This window comes from Rhamphochromis longiceps, linkage group LG19 (genome assembly GCF_057381845.1).
Source record: "Rhamphochromis longiceps isolate RC_006_pf linkage group LG19, R_longiceps_female_GT1.1, whole genome shotgun sequence".
Taxonomy (NCBI): domain Eukaryota; kingdom Metazoa; phylum Chordata; class Actinopteri; order Cichliformes; family Cichlidae; genus Rhamphochromis; species Rhamphochromis longiceps.
In genome coordinates, this window is record NC_140575.1 from 31,799,810 (window position 1) to 31,817,922 (window position 18,113).

General features: G+C 40.9%; 1 protein-coding gene across 2 annotated transcripts; it reads left to right on the top strand.

Annotated features, from left to right (window-relative positions):
• Positions 1–215: 215 nt before the first annotated feature.
• vsx2 (visual system homeobox 2) lies at positions 216–6,096 on the top strand. Of its 2 annotated transcripts, none has more exons than XM_085391496.1 (5): positions 216–1,004; positions 1,425–1,509; positions 1,996–2,119; positions 4,568–4,748; positions 5,124–6,096. In XM_085391496.1, the coding sequence occupies exons 1-5, from the start codon at positions 587–589 to the stop codon at positions 5,501–5,503; spliced, it is 1,188 nt and encodes a 395-aa protein (XP_085247622.1). In that variant the 5' UTR covers positions 216–586; the 3' UTR covers positions 5,504–6,096. The 2 variants fall into 2 exon arrangements, with proteins under 2 accessions (XP_085247622.1, XP_085247623.1); XM_085391497.1 differs by having other exon boundaries at positions 5,187–6,096.
• Positions 6,097–18,113: the final 12,017 nt, after the last annotated feature.

Genomic DNA, 18,113 nt, shown 5'->3' on the forward strand with positions numbered 1-18,113 from the left:
GGGATTAACGCTGTGCAGGACCGTGCAGCGCAGACTGTGTCCATGTCGTCCAGCTGTCGTTTTTGGGAGGGCCTTTGATTTGCGTGTGATGAGTTTCCCACAGCATCTGGAGATCAATTATCCACTCCTATGAGCCAGTGGTTGGGCAGAGAGAACTGGCTTTGTGTGTGTGTGTGTGTGTGTGTGTGTGTGTGTGTGTGTGTGTGTGTGTGTGTGTGTGTGTGTGTGTGTGTGTGTGTGTGTATCTGTTCCATCGCTCATTGTTCGTATTTCTTCCAACAGATTGCAAACTTAAAGATCGCTTGTTCCTCTTTACCTCGGATCTAGTCTTCATTTATCCACGCAGTCCTCAGGAAAACACAGATATCCATTCGGGAGGGCGTATAATGCATCCATGATCCACAGGAATCCCGAATCCTTGCAGCTGATTGGCTGCTGGTTCTGCCTCTTGTTGGGATGGACCTGTTGGATAAAAGGACCATTTTCTAAAGGGCTCTTGTGTGTTACGCAGAGGATCATGCACTGGGGACCGTCCTGTTAGACGCCGTGATAAGAAACAGGCCTTTCAAGGAACATCGGAGACACTATGACGGGGAAACAGGGCTCCGTGTTGTCGGAAAGTTTAAATCTATCGGAGAAAACCTCTCTGGGTGTTAATGGAGGGAGTAACAGCCACCAGCCGAAGAGCGGCGCGACCAATCCACCGCCCAGGTGCACCGGCTTCGGCATCCAAGAGATACTGGGTCTGAATAAGGAGCCATCCGCAGCCCCGAGGAGCCCACTGGCCTCGCTGCCGGCCGGGGCGCACCTTATCGCCGCCAGGTCCATGCTGGGCCCCGCCGGCGTGGGTGTCGGGATGGGATTAATCGGCCCTGGTGGGATTCCATCGTTTTACAGCCAGCCAGCGTTTTTGGAGACTGTGCTGTCTGACGGGCAAGATGTTCACCTGCAGCCCCACAGCAGGTCCGTGGGCCCGCTGGACACCAGCCAGTCTGCCAGCTCAGGTGATCTGCAGTCACTTTCTAATGATTCATAGCCGTGAAATTATTACAGCAGTTATATTATTATCGCATTTCCACTCACTGTGTTACTGTGGATTAAGACAGATTCCAGATTTCTTCCATTTCCTCCTCCTCCTCCTCCTCCTCCTCCTCCTCCTCCTCATCATCATCATCATTATTATTATTATTATTATTATTATTATTATTATTATTAATAATAATAATAATAATAATAATAATAATAATAATAATAATAATAATAATAATATTAATAATAATAATAATAATAGTAATAGTAGTATTAGTATCGTGTTTGAACTGGAATGTTTTAGGCTGTGACAGGTTTATTTAAACCTGTGCTGTGTCGTTGCAAACATTTGCTCTGATCTTTTAATTTCATTTAACATTACGTCTTCTTCTCAGACTCTGAAGATTTGTCTTCTAATGAACGAAAACTCTCCAAGTCGTCAGTAAGTCAGAGCAAGAAAAGGAAGAAAAGACGCCACCGGTTAGTGCTGATTTCTGGATTTCAGGGGGAAAAATGATGAAAATGTTAAATTTCATGTTAATACAACATCCCTTTGTTCAACTTAATAAAATAAAATAAAATGCACAGTGGCTGTTATTCTTACATTTTTAATTTCTAATTTTTGGTCTTACTCTTTCTTTGGCACTCACAACTGTGCACATAAGGATTTACTGTACGTGAGCTTTTATTTTCTCAAATTATTGCCATCTAGGCAAATTGAAAAAAAAATTATCTGAAAAACAGGGTAATGTTATGATTAGTTTTTATTTAAGTTATTAAAACTGGCACTTAAAGCTGAACGCCTTTTTAGCTTTTCTCCAGTGCAAATTGTGTGTGTTAAAACATGCACATGTATTCATTAGTTTGTCAGAAAGAAAAAAATCGGGTTTTTGCGTGTGCGTGTGTTTTTTGTTTTCAAAGCACATTAATATATATTTCTCGCCTGTATTTAACCCGTTTCCACAGGACCATATTCACCTCGTATCAGCTGGAGGAGCTAGAAAAGGCATTTAATGAAGCGCACTACCCGGATGTTTATGCCCGAGAGATGCTGGCCATGAAAACAGAGCTACCTGAAGACAGGATACAGGTATAAAAACCCCTGATAATTATAATAAGAAATTATAAAAAAAATTATGAATATTTATTGAATTAGAAAAAAAAGACCATGGAGCTTTTCCAATTTTTTTTTTTTTTTTTTTTTTGCTGTTCAAAGAATTTTATTTTATTTTATATGAAGTATAAAGTTGTTCGGTTATTTCAATCTACTTTTGCCCAGTTGTGCCTGTAAAAATGCGACGTTTCATATTATTCATTTAAAATATAAAGGAATGCTTCATTTGAAGCATAGTTTTATTTGTACATTTTTTTTTTTCGTACAGCTGCTTTGCACATACAAACAACTGGCTAATCAAAGCAACAGCAGAGTGAAAGTATCTCATAGTGTTTCACATTCATTTCGTTGTATTCAAAGGATTCGATCTAATTTTACATTTTTAAACAGCGCATCTGGGCTTTGTGGGCCATTCTGAAAAAATAAGCAACAGTCTCTTTAAAACCGGGTTCGTTCTGAACTCATCTGCCGTAATGATTTGTGTGAATATTCTAATCGCTCTCCTCATGAATATGCACCTGTTCGGGCGAATGCGCTTCGCTCATCCTTCACCTTTCCATCAGTGCTAATAACCCGCTGTAATATTTGAGTGGAGGCCGCCAGCTGCCCCTGATGCTGCTCTGATGTTAAAGGGACGATGGTCTAAGTGAGCCCCAGCAAATCGATCAGCGATGGGGCCCCCCTTCCTCCTCCCCTTCCTCCTCTTCCTCCTCCTCCCGTCTGAACAAAGACTGCTCTCCTCCAGCATCCTCGCCAGGACAGATAATCTCTCATCAGGCGCAGTTGGATGTGAAACAATTTGTTCTCAGAGAAGGAGCCGCTAACGACCTAATCAAGCTATCAAGGCGGAAGAAGATTGCAGTGTGACCTGGACCATCCATCTGCCGGGGTGCCTTTTAATCTCGTTCTCATTACCGGGCTGCAACAGTAGGGCCTGGAATAAATAATAAAAGGAAATAAATAAATAACCCTGCTCCCATCCTAAATAAAATTAACACCCAATTTTCTCATTGAGTGTAATTAGTTAAATCAGACAAGCTCGGGAGGCTGGCTGCTGCTGCTGCTTGGAGAGAGACGCAGGGAGTTCAAATGAAATAACTACATTGAATTTATTAGCATGGGTCAATAGCGCTGATCCCACGAGTCCCGGTAGTTTAATTTCCCGTGATATTTGCCCGCCTGCCCACCATCGATTGGGCCTGAAATTAACTTATTTTTCAATCAGCCTCGGCGTGCCCCTGGGTCGCTCCTCTTCGCGGCTTACACACTGGCTTCTTTTTAAGGGGCACATAAGCAATTTCTCATTAAAAAAAGTATCTTGTATGAAATAAGGGTTATCCATCAGAATTACCAGAAGAAAAAAATCTAATAAAAAAGCTTGAAAACGATTTGATCGCTTTCGATTTAAAATCTGTCCTCGCTCGAGTCTTCTTTCTGCCCTCCCACCTTCCTCCTCTCTCAGAGCCAGAGGTGCCTAAGCTGAGTGCTTAACAATCCTGTGTTGTGCTATACAATCAATTTGGCCTATCTCTTTCTCTCAGCGCACACACAGACACTCCGGGCTTTAAGCAGTTTGCTGGCTGTAGCCAAGTGAAGTGTCTTGTTGTGTCACACCATCTATAATGCCACCAGGTAGTTTGCGATAAGCAGTGACAGGAGGCAGAGATCTGTTACACCTGGAGCCTGCAGGCTATGGGAAATCAATGGACTCAAGCAAAACAGGACTTAAGTTGTTATCTTAAGTCACTTTGAATCGCACTGGATTCCTAAATGGATCATCTTTAAAATAGCTAAGACTAGGCTTAACATTTCTAAAAGGGTGCTTTTAGAAAAGCCTAAAATGGCAGTAAGTGGATGGAATGGATTAATTAGTTACATTTTAGGAGGGTTTGATGATCCCTTCTGGAAACGTTTGAATTAGAATTTCTTTGTCATCGTTAAGCGTTTATTATTGGACTAACAGCACGTTTTGGCTGGATAAACACAACTCAAACCGATTTTTTCCTCAATATTTGCTCTCATCGGTGGCTTAGAAGATATGCAGACGATCCATCAAAAAAGCCCAAACCTGTTTAGGATACAAATTGTTGCATCTTGCACATAATGCAGCAGATTCAATAAGATTGCCATTGTGAAACAGTCTGCCACGGTGAAACTCCTCTGATTTCCTCTTCTTGTGGTTCCCAAATTACTGAAAACTCATTCCCAATATCCTCTGTAACAGTAATCAAAAGCCCCAACACTATTCAAGTCCATCTCGGCTGTTTCCAAAAACTATTCATTCAAAATTAAAAGGTTATTTGAATGAATCAAATTTAATCTCTTGCACGTATTTTGGCCTCTGCTGCAGTGACCTGAAATCTGATGAATATGATGACTTAAGCGATATAGCTAAAAACTGGGGAACTTCTTCCTGTGTTACAGGTGTGGTTTCAGAACCGGAGGGCCAAGTGGAGGAAGAGGGAGAAATGCTGGGGTCGCAGCACAGTGATGGCTGAATATGGACTGTATGGAGCCATGGTGAGGCATTCAATCCCTCTGCCAGAGTCCATCCTCAAGTCTGCAAAGGATGGTATCATGGAGTCCTGCGCCCCCTGGCTGCTTGGTGAGGCTTTTGTTTTACTTTTACTGATTTTTCCGCTTTTGTTTTTCTAATTCATCCATTTTTGTAGATGTAAAGCACATCTTAGCTGCACAGTTCAGTCAGTTAGTGATGACTGAGTAATCATAATTTTAAATAATCAGAGGTTGCACTTCATTGAGTTAACAAGCTGAGATTAATGCGTTTATTCTGACTTTCCACAAGTACCCCGTGTCTTGTTCCCTTTCCCCCCTAAGCATGACCTTTTAAAACTAATATATTTCCTAAATTGAAATCAGCATGCAAAATATTTTTCATCCAGTACCCTGGTCATGCATTGCCACTGTCCATTTAAACATTATTTTCTAAACCGCAACTGTTTTTGCTTGCTATTTTCAGTCCAGGATGGCTTACCAATCAACAGACGCTATTCTAAATCTGAATACCCGCAACTCTTTGCAGGGATGCACAAAAAGTCCGTGGAGGCTGGAGCACCCCCGCCGTCAGGAAAGGACGATGCACCCCAGCAGCCGAGCTCTCAGAGGGCAGAAGACGCCGAGGCGGAGGAGAAGAGGTCAGAAGGCAAGTCCGTCATTTCTAAAGAGGAACTGAGAGAGAACAGCATTGCCGCGCTCAGGGCCAAGGCACAGGAGCACAGTGCCAAAGTGCTGGGAACAGTTTCTCATGACAGACAGTTGGAGGGCAAACCGGAGAGACAGGAAGCCGAGGAGAAGGCCAGCGACCCCCTGAGTTCACCAGAGGAGCAAAAAAGTCCATAGAGACTGTCGAATTCGCTGAGGACTCTTGTTTTCACGAGTGAACCCAGTGGTCTGGCTGCTTTAAGCATGGACCTACCTGGTATGACTCACTGTCCTGCAGATGGTCTGCATCGGGACTCCTTTAAGGAGAAAACTCATCTGGTTTGCTGCTGCACACAAGATGCAAATGCACTTTCCCCCCCTCCCTGATTCACTTCAAAACATACAGCTGTTGCTTGATCATCATAATAGAAAGGTTGAAAAGAGCAAGAGTGAGAAATATCCCTGTATATAGATCCCGCAATTATATAGAGACAGCCAGATGAGCAGAATTTCATCCAGTGCAACATGAAGTACTTGCAACGAGCAGTCAGTGTGTCAAAGTCTGCATTTCATTTTAACCTTTGCTTGTACAGTTACTAAGTGCTGGCATTTTAGATAAGAGGCGCCCCACCGACAGAACTCTTTCAAGAGAAAGAAAGTAAATGTTGTCCTATATCGTGCTGTAAATAATTGATATATTAATCGCTCCCACTAAAGACACAAATTTGAAATATGTTTTCATGTAGTCTTAAAAATGTTTGTGTTTTCATTTCAAAATATGTATCACTCAAAATACAAAGCATAAAATAGAAATCACTGTTTATTAAATGCGGGTTTTGGTGTCAGTTCTTTTGCTTTAAATGATTCGATTACCACCCTGTTGCTCTAACTATTGAATGGCATTGAAGACCCCCTCCTTGCTGGAGTAGCTACTTGCTGTCACTTGCTGCTCTGCTGGCTGGGCTCATTAGGAGACCGCCCCTGGCTACATGCTTGGGTTAGCCCCCCATAATCTGTCGCAGTTGAGAGCCTTCAATTTCAGATTAAACTAGGGGAACCAGAGCTTTTGGGACAGGAGAAGAGAGTGAAGCAGGATGACCTTAGCCTGATTTCAAATCACTTCAATAGATGCTGTTAGCATCCAACACTCAAGCTCTTTCATCCTCTTATCTGAATACTTAGCCAAAGTCTAACAGCTTCATTTGTTGGTAATCTTCATTTCTCCCCCGGCTGTTTATAAAACTTTCTATCAGGGCATTTGAATTCGGCTTTACAACACATCTACGTGGTCGCATTAGCTATAATCCATATCACATTTCACACACTTTCTAATGGGGCTTCTTAATGAGTTGAACAACTGAGTTCCATTCCAATTAAACAGAGAGCAATTTCAAAAGGCAAGGGATGACTGCGCTCAGTGTGGCCCCAGAGTGAATGGCTCTCAGTTCGAAATCATGATGTCAGTCGATAGGGAAAAGGTTGTTAATTACTTTGTTGACAGAGATAAGTATACATACAATCAACAATGATGGGTAAAAATGCTCTGGGATGTGCCAGGATAGCAGGAAATGTTGATGTTAAGAAGATTCTTCTCCACTGATGAGTTAATTTGTGAGCAGCAATGTTAAGGAAGGTTTAATTCTTGATTATAACCTTAGAAAGATATTTCAGATGTCATCATTTGTGATATTTGTTCCTGCTATATTTTCAGGGCAGAGCATAAAAATAACCAGCTGCAGAATAATCTTCAGACCTGATAGATCTAGCATTAAGGGACACTGCAGCAGATACATTTCATGCTCACAAGAACCATTACTGGTTTCAAGCTAATCTTATTTCGTATCCTTTGCTAACCTAGACATATGTTTTCAGTTTATGTATCACTAAATGATATCTTATTTTAGCTTTATACCCTTCTGCTGGTCTCAACAAACTGTTGGATGAACTGCAATCAAATGTTGCACTGACATTCATGATCCTCAGAGGATAAACCCTGCTGGTGGTCTCATGACTTCTTCTGTGGTGCCAATAAGAGGCAACTGCCAACCAATTAACAGTACTTAATTGGCGATTGATGGTTCCTGTCTTTCCTAAAGCGCCCTGAAGTTAAACTCTTGAACTCTTACAAGTTGCTATCTCTCTCTCTCCTTCTCAATCTTCCTCTTTCTTACTATTCTGAAGAATTTAAAGCTGAAAATAAACATCACATTAAACTGCATCCTCCTTACTGCACCATCCTTGAAGAAGAAATCGAGTGAGCGTAATGAATGGCAATATACATACACATCTACTGCACATACCCTCAGCCCGTTTCAGTTATTGAGGCCAAGACATATACAGAGCTAGGATTATTCCTCTAAAGTGCAAAGCTATTTAATCCTCTGAGAGTGAAATAGAAGGTTATTATAGACCAGATTTGGTGAAGATCAAGCTGTTTACATTGGATATGAGGAGGTAATTCACAGTATCCCTTTTGATGGGCAGTCTGCTTGTTGAAGACCATGATAAGATCATCTCAATCCATGCAAAGTGATATCTGGGGGAGCTTTATGGAAAGATTTCTGACTAATGCAATATTAACATTCAATTTCTTTTTGATGGGGTTCTGAGCGATATGACTTTATGAGTGAGATTAAGTGCATACAGATCATTTTGGAAGCCTCTTGGCTCCAGTTTCATGCAGACTTGAAATCAAATGGAGATATAGATAAACCGCAGTGTAATGAAATGTGGTGCTGTTCTGCCCCCTGCTGCATAACCCTAACAGTACAATCAAAAACCTGAGCATCTGGCTGAGCAGATGGCTTTTCATTACATCTTTATTTGAGAACATGATGACAGGTTCTCTGGTGGGTTTAGAAATTGCAAAGTATGTGGTTCAAATGTCAGCACACAAGCAGGAGTTAACAATAAAACCCCAAACCATAGAAATAAAGCCACTGCACAACTAAAGAAGTCAAAACTCTCACCTCAAGTGATTCTTCGTGTGATGAATAACATGCCTTTCTCTTGTGCATGAAGGTTTTGCCACAAGCTAGATTTAAAACGACAATAATACTAATAGGAAATAATAAAGCTCCAGGTGAAAACTCAATATCTGCTCAGGAGATTTCATTATCAGCACATGGCTGAGTTGTCTGCAAACTTGCAAAATTTCCATTTCTCTCTTTTTTGTTTTCCTTTTTAATCTGAACGATCAATCCACATCTCATAAAATAATCGTTATATGCCCATAACCATAGCAAAAGCATGTGTGCCATGATTTGTGCACGTATTCATGCACTGGTATTTTATTTTCCCACATACTATACACTAACATAACATTTATAAATACAAACAGTGTGCATATACAGTCTGTTAACATAGATAGGTAGAGTATTTGCACTCTATCTATCAATACCATAAAATGTAAAATGCTCTGGGTTGATAAAGAAATCGATTATTCTGGCCACACGGTGGCAGTCTTGAGCTTCAATCTTGAGCATTTAAAATCAAAAGCCCTGAGTTCACGTATGTCCATGTAAATTTAATTAAAACACAGCTTCTCAATTACATATTTCACAAAATCCTGTCCATGTACAAAAATCCAAGAAAATCATTTCCATCTTATCATCGATTCATATCTGTCAGGATGAAGAGAAAAAGGGTCGTATAACAAGCTTCTGAGCAGACAGGATCTGATATCTTGATCAATATTTGTCATCTCTTGTCAGTCTTCTGGTGCTCTCTGTGATGAGGCTGTCTGCTGTGGGTTAATGGAGATGGAATTGATACTGTGGCTAAATGATCTGTGCTGCCCGGGGACTGATTTCATCTCCAAGGTTCTTTTTTCTTTTTTTTTGGAAAGCCACACTGACCCAGCTGGCTGTCTCTTACAAGTCTCTGGATTAGAATTATTATCTCTTTAATATTTAAATTTCACTGAAATCAGTGTTCTGAGTGTCTGCATGATATATTAGTCTCTTTGTGCAATAATTATGCTTCTTTAACCCTCAAATCATTTGATTAATCTGTTGTTGACGTCTGCTGCATTGAATAATCCTCTATTGTCTCCCCAGTATAGCAGATTTATGAGTAGCTGGTGTAAAAAACAAGAACATTTCATTATGTTTCCTCACCTGCTCACCTGTTGACATTTCCTATAGCATCAACATTGTGAAATTAAGCAAGAGAGAATGATTTTTTCACAATGTTTCTCCTTCAAAAATGTTATACACACATTTCCCTTGCATAAAACACACTGCTGGATTTCAAATTTCTCTAAATGCTGTGTGTCAGATTTATAGCCCGATTAAAGCAGCATGATGGGAGTTCTTTGTCTCTGGATGTGTGTCCTCTGTCTCATCTGAGTGCTACAGACAAAGACTGCTCTTTGTCACTGCTGCCTACTCTACTAATGGATATCAGTTATCTCTTGAAGTTGGACTTGACTGCTTGTCCCAGAAAGATTTATGATGTGTGGCATGACACCAGCAGCCATCCACTGCAGCCGCCCTCCAGCCTTCGGTGCTTGGTATTTTCAGCAGGCCATCTGTAGATAGTTTCAGATGCCAGCTCCAGTCATCTGGGCAGACATAAACTGTGTTAGACTCTGTTTACGTTAAAATGATATTATTGGCTTTTATTACTTGCTGCTTCATATTTCTTGTCTAGGAAAATTACATTACCACTACCCGTAAGGTGTCAGGCACTCAGGTTGCAATTAAAAACCATCACATCTTCTAGAGTCTTATCTTAGAGCTGTATTAAATGCTTTGGCTGGCATAAGACAGCAGTTTTGAGGAATGCTCTGAGCAAAGAGGCAAAAAAGAGGGAAAAAAGTGTCCAGTCTGTTCTTATCAATGAAGAGAACCATGAATGCATAGACCGTGCTCCCTTGTTGCTCAAGGGTGATAAGTGAAGCCAGAAGATGAGACTGCGAGGCCCTTATCAATCCAGTGTGCATCCTGGCAAATGCTGGCGCCACAGAGAGGGAGGCATGTTGCTGTGCGACAAAGGTGCGAGGGCAGATAAGCATGAATGTGTGAGATGCTTCAAAGATGAGCTTAACGCTGATGTGAAAGTGGGGTTTGAAGGGAGGGAGAGAAGAGAAGACAGATGGGTTTACAGAAACGGATGCTGACAAGTGTTGTGCTAAGAGTTGTGGGGATGTCTTTATTTCCTGATGCATACTAAAAAGTGCCTTGGAACACCTGTTTGGAATACAGATTTTTCCTACTAAGTTACATGGATCTCAATTACAAGGACCGTAGGTTACAGTGTGAATGATTAGGTGAGCCTGGTTCTGCTGGAGGTTTCTTCCTATTGAAAGGAAGTTTTTCCTTCCCACTGTCGCCAAGTGCTTGCTCACAGTCTCATTGTTGGACTTTCCTCTGTATTATTGTAGGATCTTTACCTTAAAGCTCCTTGAGGTGACTGTTGTTGTGCTATTTAAATAAAACTGAATTGAACTGAATTGAAGTAAAGGTGGGCTATGCCACCAAAATATCAATGTTGTGTAACATTGTTTCCCACACATTGCAGTTCAGAGCCCAGAAAACAAGTACCTTTATATACAGGAAACACCAAAATGAAACACTGAATATGGTAACCTCTTTAAATCCCTTAAATTCACTGAAATGAAATAATCATTTCAAAGGTAGGAAAGGTCGTAAACCAACAGCTTAAAAGAACAGCCGGTGTAGTGTTAAAAAATGTAGTGGCGTGACAAGTACAATATTTCTCTCTGAAAAATAATGAAGCAGACCCATGAAACAGTATAAAGTGGAAAAATAAAGTACTGTAGAAGTACCTCAAAACTCTACTGAAATAAAGTACTTGAGATGTATGTGTGCGTGTTTTATTATGGAATATTACACTGGGTATTTTCATAAGATTGTATTTTAAAAGGACTCAAAATGACTGTGCTTCATTTTAAAAGCTAGAAATGTTGCAAAGTACTAGTTAAACAACCAAAAGAGGAAAAACAGACGAATAAATTACTCAATGATGTCACAAAATCTAGTGTCATTTCCCTGTGAAGTCTAATGAAGTAAAACCCTGAAAGAACTTTAATGTAAACTCAACTGTACTCATATATGATACTTTAGTAAACGTCCCTGGTTCATGTTCATAACTTATTGCACTGAATATTTGATATGACTTTTTTAAAGGGGTGCAAATAAAAAAGTTTTGATATTATAATTGATACATGTCATAGCTTTGTTTCAGTCCATTACAGACACAGAAGCATAGCACTCCTTCACCTTGGGGTGAATTTCCTGGGATGACCACTCCTGGGTCACTTCTTGCTCACTTGTGAATCATCTTTCTCACTGAATGATGGACTTTAAATTGTTCAGAAATGACTATATAACCTTTCCCAGACAGATGGGCAGCAGCAATTGCTTCTCTTAGACAAGCGCTGATGTCTTTGCTTCTCAGCACCAAACGAACACACACCTCAATATACTGCAAACTAAAGCTTGTGCTTTTATGGAGGCATTCATACTTGTTTGCTGATGATCAGTTAATCAGATGTGACTGGTTAGCAGCAGCTGGCTGCTACTTATCCTCCTAATTCCTATCGAAGCAGTTAAGGTGTGCTTAGTTTTTCAGACATTATTTCTGCATTTTGGTTTAATTTTTGATAAATAAATAATGGCACGGTCTAATATGTCATGTGCTGTCCATCTGATTTCAACCTACTTTTAAGACCCACCAATGATTATTTTTATGATAGTCTGAAAAGTACCTTAGAACTGATGTAGGATGTGCTTTCTTTTTGCCATAACTACAATACTGTAACCCAGCACTTAAAATCAGAAGGTTCTCTTTGGACTTGCATATATTCAGCAGCAAACACAGTTTTAAGTTCAGTGATCGGAGATTATTTTATGCCTTTGAGGACACATTGCTGGTACAGTGTTGGTCCCCCTATATTGTCTTCAGAACTGTCTCAAGTTTTCACGGCACAGACTCAACAAGGAGCCGGAAACATTCCTCGGAGATTATAGTCCATGTTGACATGACAGCAGCACACAGTTGCTGCAGATTTGCCACCTTTACACCATCAGCAGTAGCACCAGCAGCAGCAGCCTGAACAATTTATACAAGGGAGGATGGATCCATGCTTTCATGTTGTTTACTCATCGACCATACAATGTTTATCCAAACTTCTGTTGTCCAATTGTGACGAGCCCATTTGAATCATAGCCTCAACATCTCAGTTTCTTGTTCTTAGTTGACAACCTGTGTGGTCTTCTGCAGCTGTAGCTCACCTGCTCTAAAGTACAACATGTTATGCATTCAGAGATGGTCTTCTGCATGCATTGCCTATATAGAGTGGTTATTTGCATTACTGTTGCCTTCCTGTTAGGTTGAATTAGTTTTGGTCATTCTCCTCTGACCCCTTGCATCAACAAGAAGTGTCACTCTTTAGACAATTGATCTTTTTTACAGACATTTCTTTGTAACCCCAGGGATGGCTCCAGTAGATAAAAGGCTGATTACATATTTGTAATATGTAACTATTAAAGTGGCTGTGTGTTTATGTAAAAACATAAATAAAAAAATGCATCGTTTAATTAAGCAATCAGAGTATTTCTCTCCTGGCATATGCTGTGGATTGTTAATCCTCCTGTTCTTATATTTAATAAATATATTTAGAATGAGCTGCCAAAATGTATCTCAAGTTAAAAGGGACCCTGCCAGCCAAAAAAACAAACAAACAAAAAAACTCTTCTTTATAACTTTGTCAGTGACAGACAGCAACTTTAATCTCTAAGATTTGGGATTCCTTTTGATAAATTCTTTATCTCATAAATAAAATAAAAAAATTATATTTTCTGGCTGTTACGTGTTTCCTCCTGCAGTATTTTAATAAATAAATTCTTCCATCCATTTCCAGTATCTACCTATTTAATGCGGCATTGTGGGAGGTTGGAGCATGTCCCAGAATATTCTTAAAGAGTGTGTATGTGTGTGGGGTTTTCAAATCCTACAGGGAGGACATCAGTCTGTAAAATAAATACAAATGGAATATAAATAAACACATTTCAGTAAAGAGAGGAAGAAAAAAAGCTTTTACATTTGAATCTGAATGTGCTTGAATGGCACCATCAAAAACTGCTGGCAATGTCGAAATGCTGACTGAGGACTATGCCGCTCTTTGCTTCTTGTGTCTGCATATAAACAGCTGAAATCTCTGAGGTTTCAGACATCAGTTTAGTTTTACCCATTCCAGAGAAGTCATTGGAGCTTTTTTTGACCTAAAAAATGTCTCCGGAATAATCAAATATAGATAAAATTTTTACATTTATCTGTCTACATGAAAGCTGATGAACTTCAGACAGAATGAAAGAGTCTATAATCTACCAGCTGAACTATGTGCTTTTGATTAAAGATCCGTCACACAACACCAAGCAAAGAGGTTTTGCCACTTTAATGAGATAACCGCCACATCTCAGGTCACAATGTCCACTTCCTCATTTACAACGTCCCTTTGAATGGTAAGTTTAGATTGTGGTTTCTGTTGAGTCTTATTTCTTTTTCAAAAGAGAAATGTCCACAATTTTTTTCTTCAATAGGTCAATAAAAAGGGGGAAAAATCACAACATCTGTAATAAAAGATAGCAGGTATCGCTCTTTCTCGCAACCACTTCAGCCACTAAAGATATCGCCTACTCGTCGGTCGTCTAGTTGTGAGCAGGAAGAGGTGACAAGTATTTATTAAAGCGGTGATGATAATCTGAAAATGCCTTTCAGTTGCGTGATGATGCTCGCTATTTATGCAGCACTCAGCTTTAATGTGTTTTTGTGTTTCCACTCCATTCCAGTTTATTGGGCTTTTTGTTGCAGCTCATTCATCACTGTTATTCTTCTAGAAATGTGATTGTCCCACTTTAGTTCTGCGTACAAGACGCATTCAGTCTATTTTCATGATGTGATGTGACAAGGTGGGGGTGTGACTCGACAAAATTGGATAATTATAGATGCGATTATACTTAGAAACTCGGTACAAAGAATGTAGTGTCCTTTCAAAACGAAAAGCCTGGATTGCATACAGTGATGCTTACAGTGCAGCTCACATGTTCGCTGCAATATTTGAAGAAGTACACGTTCAACCTGCTGCCTCTTGGAAAGTTTTTATTCACGTGGGGGTGGATGACTAATAAAATCAGTTTGCTTCTGGTGGTCTGAGCTTGCTATGGATGCTGTGAGTGAGCTAGCAGGCGTGGGTGAAGCTTCCTATCTATTGAGGGAGAGAAAACACATGCAACGCTGCACTTTCTCTCAGAGTGAGCCCACTTCAGCACCCCATACAGCTCCCATTGATGAGAGCGGCACTTTCGCCCCCGTCTCCCCCATCAAGCCACATTTCATGCATTAGAAACTTGCTCGGGGAGAAGCTGAAAAAGAGAAAGCAGATGAATTTAGAAAAGGTGCAGGCTTCCTGTAAGACTTGCTATCTAGTCTATCTGATACAGAATGGGGTGTACATACATGTATATATATATATGTATAAAACAAACAGAGGTCAATAGTCACTCTTCTTATTTGTGCTTAAAATAGTAACATAGGCATTCTTTTGCCTTAATTCAAGACAAACAGGTATGTATATAAACGTAGCACAACATAAAGTAAGAACATTTGCATTTGTATCAATGATTTCTATGTTGTAGCAATGCATCTTGGCAATAAATCTTGAAGATTTGACCAAGTTCTTCATGGGTGCAACCCACATGCTCAACTCTGCTGCTCAACCCACAAACGCATTTTCCTTACAAATGTGTCACTGTGGTGAACACAAATGTGCTACCACATTTTGGTAAATTTTATTATTTTTAAGAAAAACATATGTCAGCAATTAAGACAATTATTATTTTACATTCATTACGTGTAGTCCATAACAATTGAGGAGAGTAAAAGTGAGAAATAATAAGCTGAACTGTTGACACTGTAGTCGTTCGCCCGCGGTTGCCTAGAGCGGACCAACTTCCTGTCCTCTCAGATGCAATTCGGGAAAAGACACGAGTGCTCCTGTGATTCTTTCTCTGAGACTCTACCTTTATTTTTACAGGTCAGTATCGTCTTAAAAATACAGTGTATGAGGGTTTTGTGCCTTGTTCTACTTCGGTGTTTACTGAGAGTTATGTTGACACCGCCGATGTAACCTTAAGTGGGGTTTAGTTGAAAATTACTGAAGCGCGGCGCGGTGGTAAAGCCGAGCCGCGCAGCCCCAAGTCTCGCGAGAGTTACCGCGAGAGTTCGCCAGCCCGCGGGATGTATTTAAACTGGGTAAACTCCATTTAACAAGCAAATATGTGTGTGTGGTGCTCCAATTTAACTGTAAAGCCCCTGACATCAGATTATTTGAGATTAAAATATCTTATATACACTTTATGGTTCAAGTGATGTGGAAATGTTAAGAATAAGCTGAGAATGAATGTACATTTATGTTGTTACATTGCAAAGTAATACATCCAGGTGTGTTTTGTCTAATCTAGTAAGATTTATGCACTTATATCGGATTTGTGGATAAGCTATTTTGAGTTTGCCCTATATGTGAGAGAGCAATAAGACAGTTAAGGCATTATATGGTATCTGCACTGCTGATGTAAATGAGTGAAGGAATAGTGTGATTAACAGTGTAAACTGGAGAAATGTAATGACCATAGATGCATATATTTGCCAAATGCCTTTTATTTACCTTTTACAGTTATTGAGCATATCTGACAAGTGAAAGCACTGGATGTAAATTATATTTGTTGATCTGAAATAAGAGATGTAATTCGGGAAAAGACACGAGTGCTCCTGTGATTCTTTCTCTGAGACTCTACCTTTATTTTTACAGATTTGTATTCTTTTTGTTATTGTGGTCTTCACATCTGGGACCCGTAACAAACTGTGGGGGCTCGTCCGGGATCTCTCCTCTACAGTCGTCGAGGGCAGATCCAGTGATACCAGAACCACGACACAATTGTGACAAGGCCGTTACTCCAGCCAAGCCAGCGAGTAGGTGTCCAGGTAGTGAGGTGAAAAGGGGACCTTTGCCTTGACGTGGAACCGTACTGCAGTGAGGGGAGTGTGACGCATCCTAGTCACTATCGAGCTGAAGGATAATCAGAAATACATACAACATGTCGACCGAGAGAAAGGAACTCGCCTGGAATATCAGGAGACGCTTGTTTTCACTCCAAGGTCAAGACCTCTTCGAACTCGCTAAGAGCCTCGCATCAGAAAACAAAGACACTACACAGCTCAGTCAGGATGATAAAGAAGGTTGTATGGACTATATCACCTCCTACATGCAGTCAAATACACTATTGCAACTTGAAGATGAGGGCATGAGTCATTTGTTGACGCTGAATGATTTGATTAATCTAGTCATCCAAGGAAGTAATCCTGCCGTGCAAACAGCTGGTGAGAATGAAGTACATGCCATGCCCAGTCCACAACCATCCAATACCGTGCTAGACCCACAACCGCCGGAAGATCCACCAGATATATCACCAAACCCCTATGCAAACGCAGAAATACAACAGTTAGAGGAGTTGAGGAAAGCGTATGAGACACTGGGTGAGAGGCTAAGACTATGTGGAACTGTAAGGGCCCGGTCACCTGCTGTAGCACGCCAGCAGAGCAATTTGCAACCACAACCAATCATACAGATTAGCCCTAAGCAGCCAGTCACTGTAAGAGACCTTTCGTACTTGCCACGCAGAGAATTCAAAGTGTTTGGAGGACAGATTGGAGACAACAGTTCCGAAATCAGCTACAACAGTCTCACCAAGCAGATTAATGAAGGAGTTAAAGAAGGATTTGTGGAGGCTGAAATTGTTCGAGGTGTGTTGAGAATTGTGAAGCCTGGCACTTTCCGGGACATGTTAATGCTCAAAGATGACCTGTCTCTCCATGAACTTCAGGGCTTTCTGAGGTCTCATCTCGGAGAAAAAGCGACAACTGAAATGCTCCAGGAGTTAATGTGTGCTAGACAAAGTGAACAAGAGACGCCCCAGCAGTTTCTGTATCGCATGATTGGACTTAAACAGAAGCTTATTTTTCAGTCGAAGCAGGCCAACACTGAGATCTCCTATGACCCAAGAACCGTCCAGGAAGTTTTCCTCCACACAATCTATCAAGGCCTGGGGGCTAAGTACGCAGACTTGCGACAAAGACTAAGACCTCTCACCTCAAACAACAATGTCACTGACGAAGAGATTCTTAGTGAGGTCACAAAGATTATCAGTGATGAAAATGAACACCAGCGAAGGTTAGGCCAAGTCGCCCGCCAAAAGAGTGCACAAGCCCAAAGTGCTGGGATCGAAGCAAACAACAAGATAGCCAAAGAACAATCCTCACCAACAATCAAACAACTCGTCGCCCAAGTAGAGACTCTAACTAACATGGTCGCCAGCCTAATTAAACAACAGGAGGCAAAGCCTTGCCAGCTGTCCCCACAACCACCTCCCAACCCGCTTTTCCAAACCCCAGCCAACCCCAACAGACCTCCTCAAAAGAAAGCGTTCCTTTGTCCAAAGTGTACTGAACAGAACTTGCAGGACTGTAGTCATTGCTTTGTATGCTGCGAGTCAGGACACCGAGCGGTGGGATGTTTAAAGCGGACCAAAACTCAGGGAAACTGGAATCGGTCTCTGTCGAGGGACAGCCAGAGGCCGGCGCAGAGTCACAGTCCCAGCCAGTAAGGTCTTCCTCTGCACAGCTTACTACTGAGTGTGCAAGACGTCGCAGTAAGCTAAAAAGAAGGCAGCCAAAGCGAGACCAGAGAAAGCAACAGGTAACCTCTTGCCAAAGTTTAACACCAAAC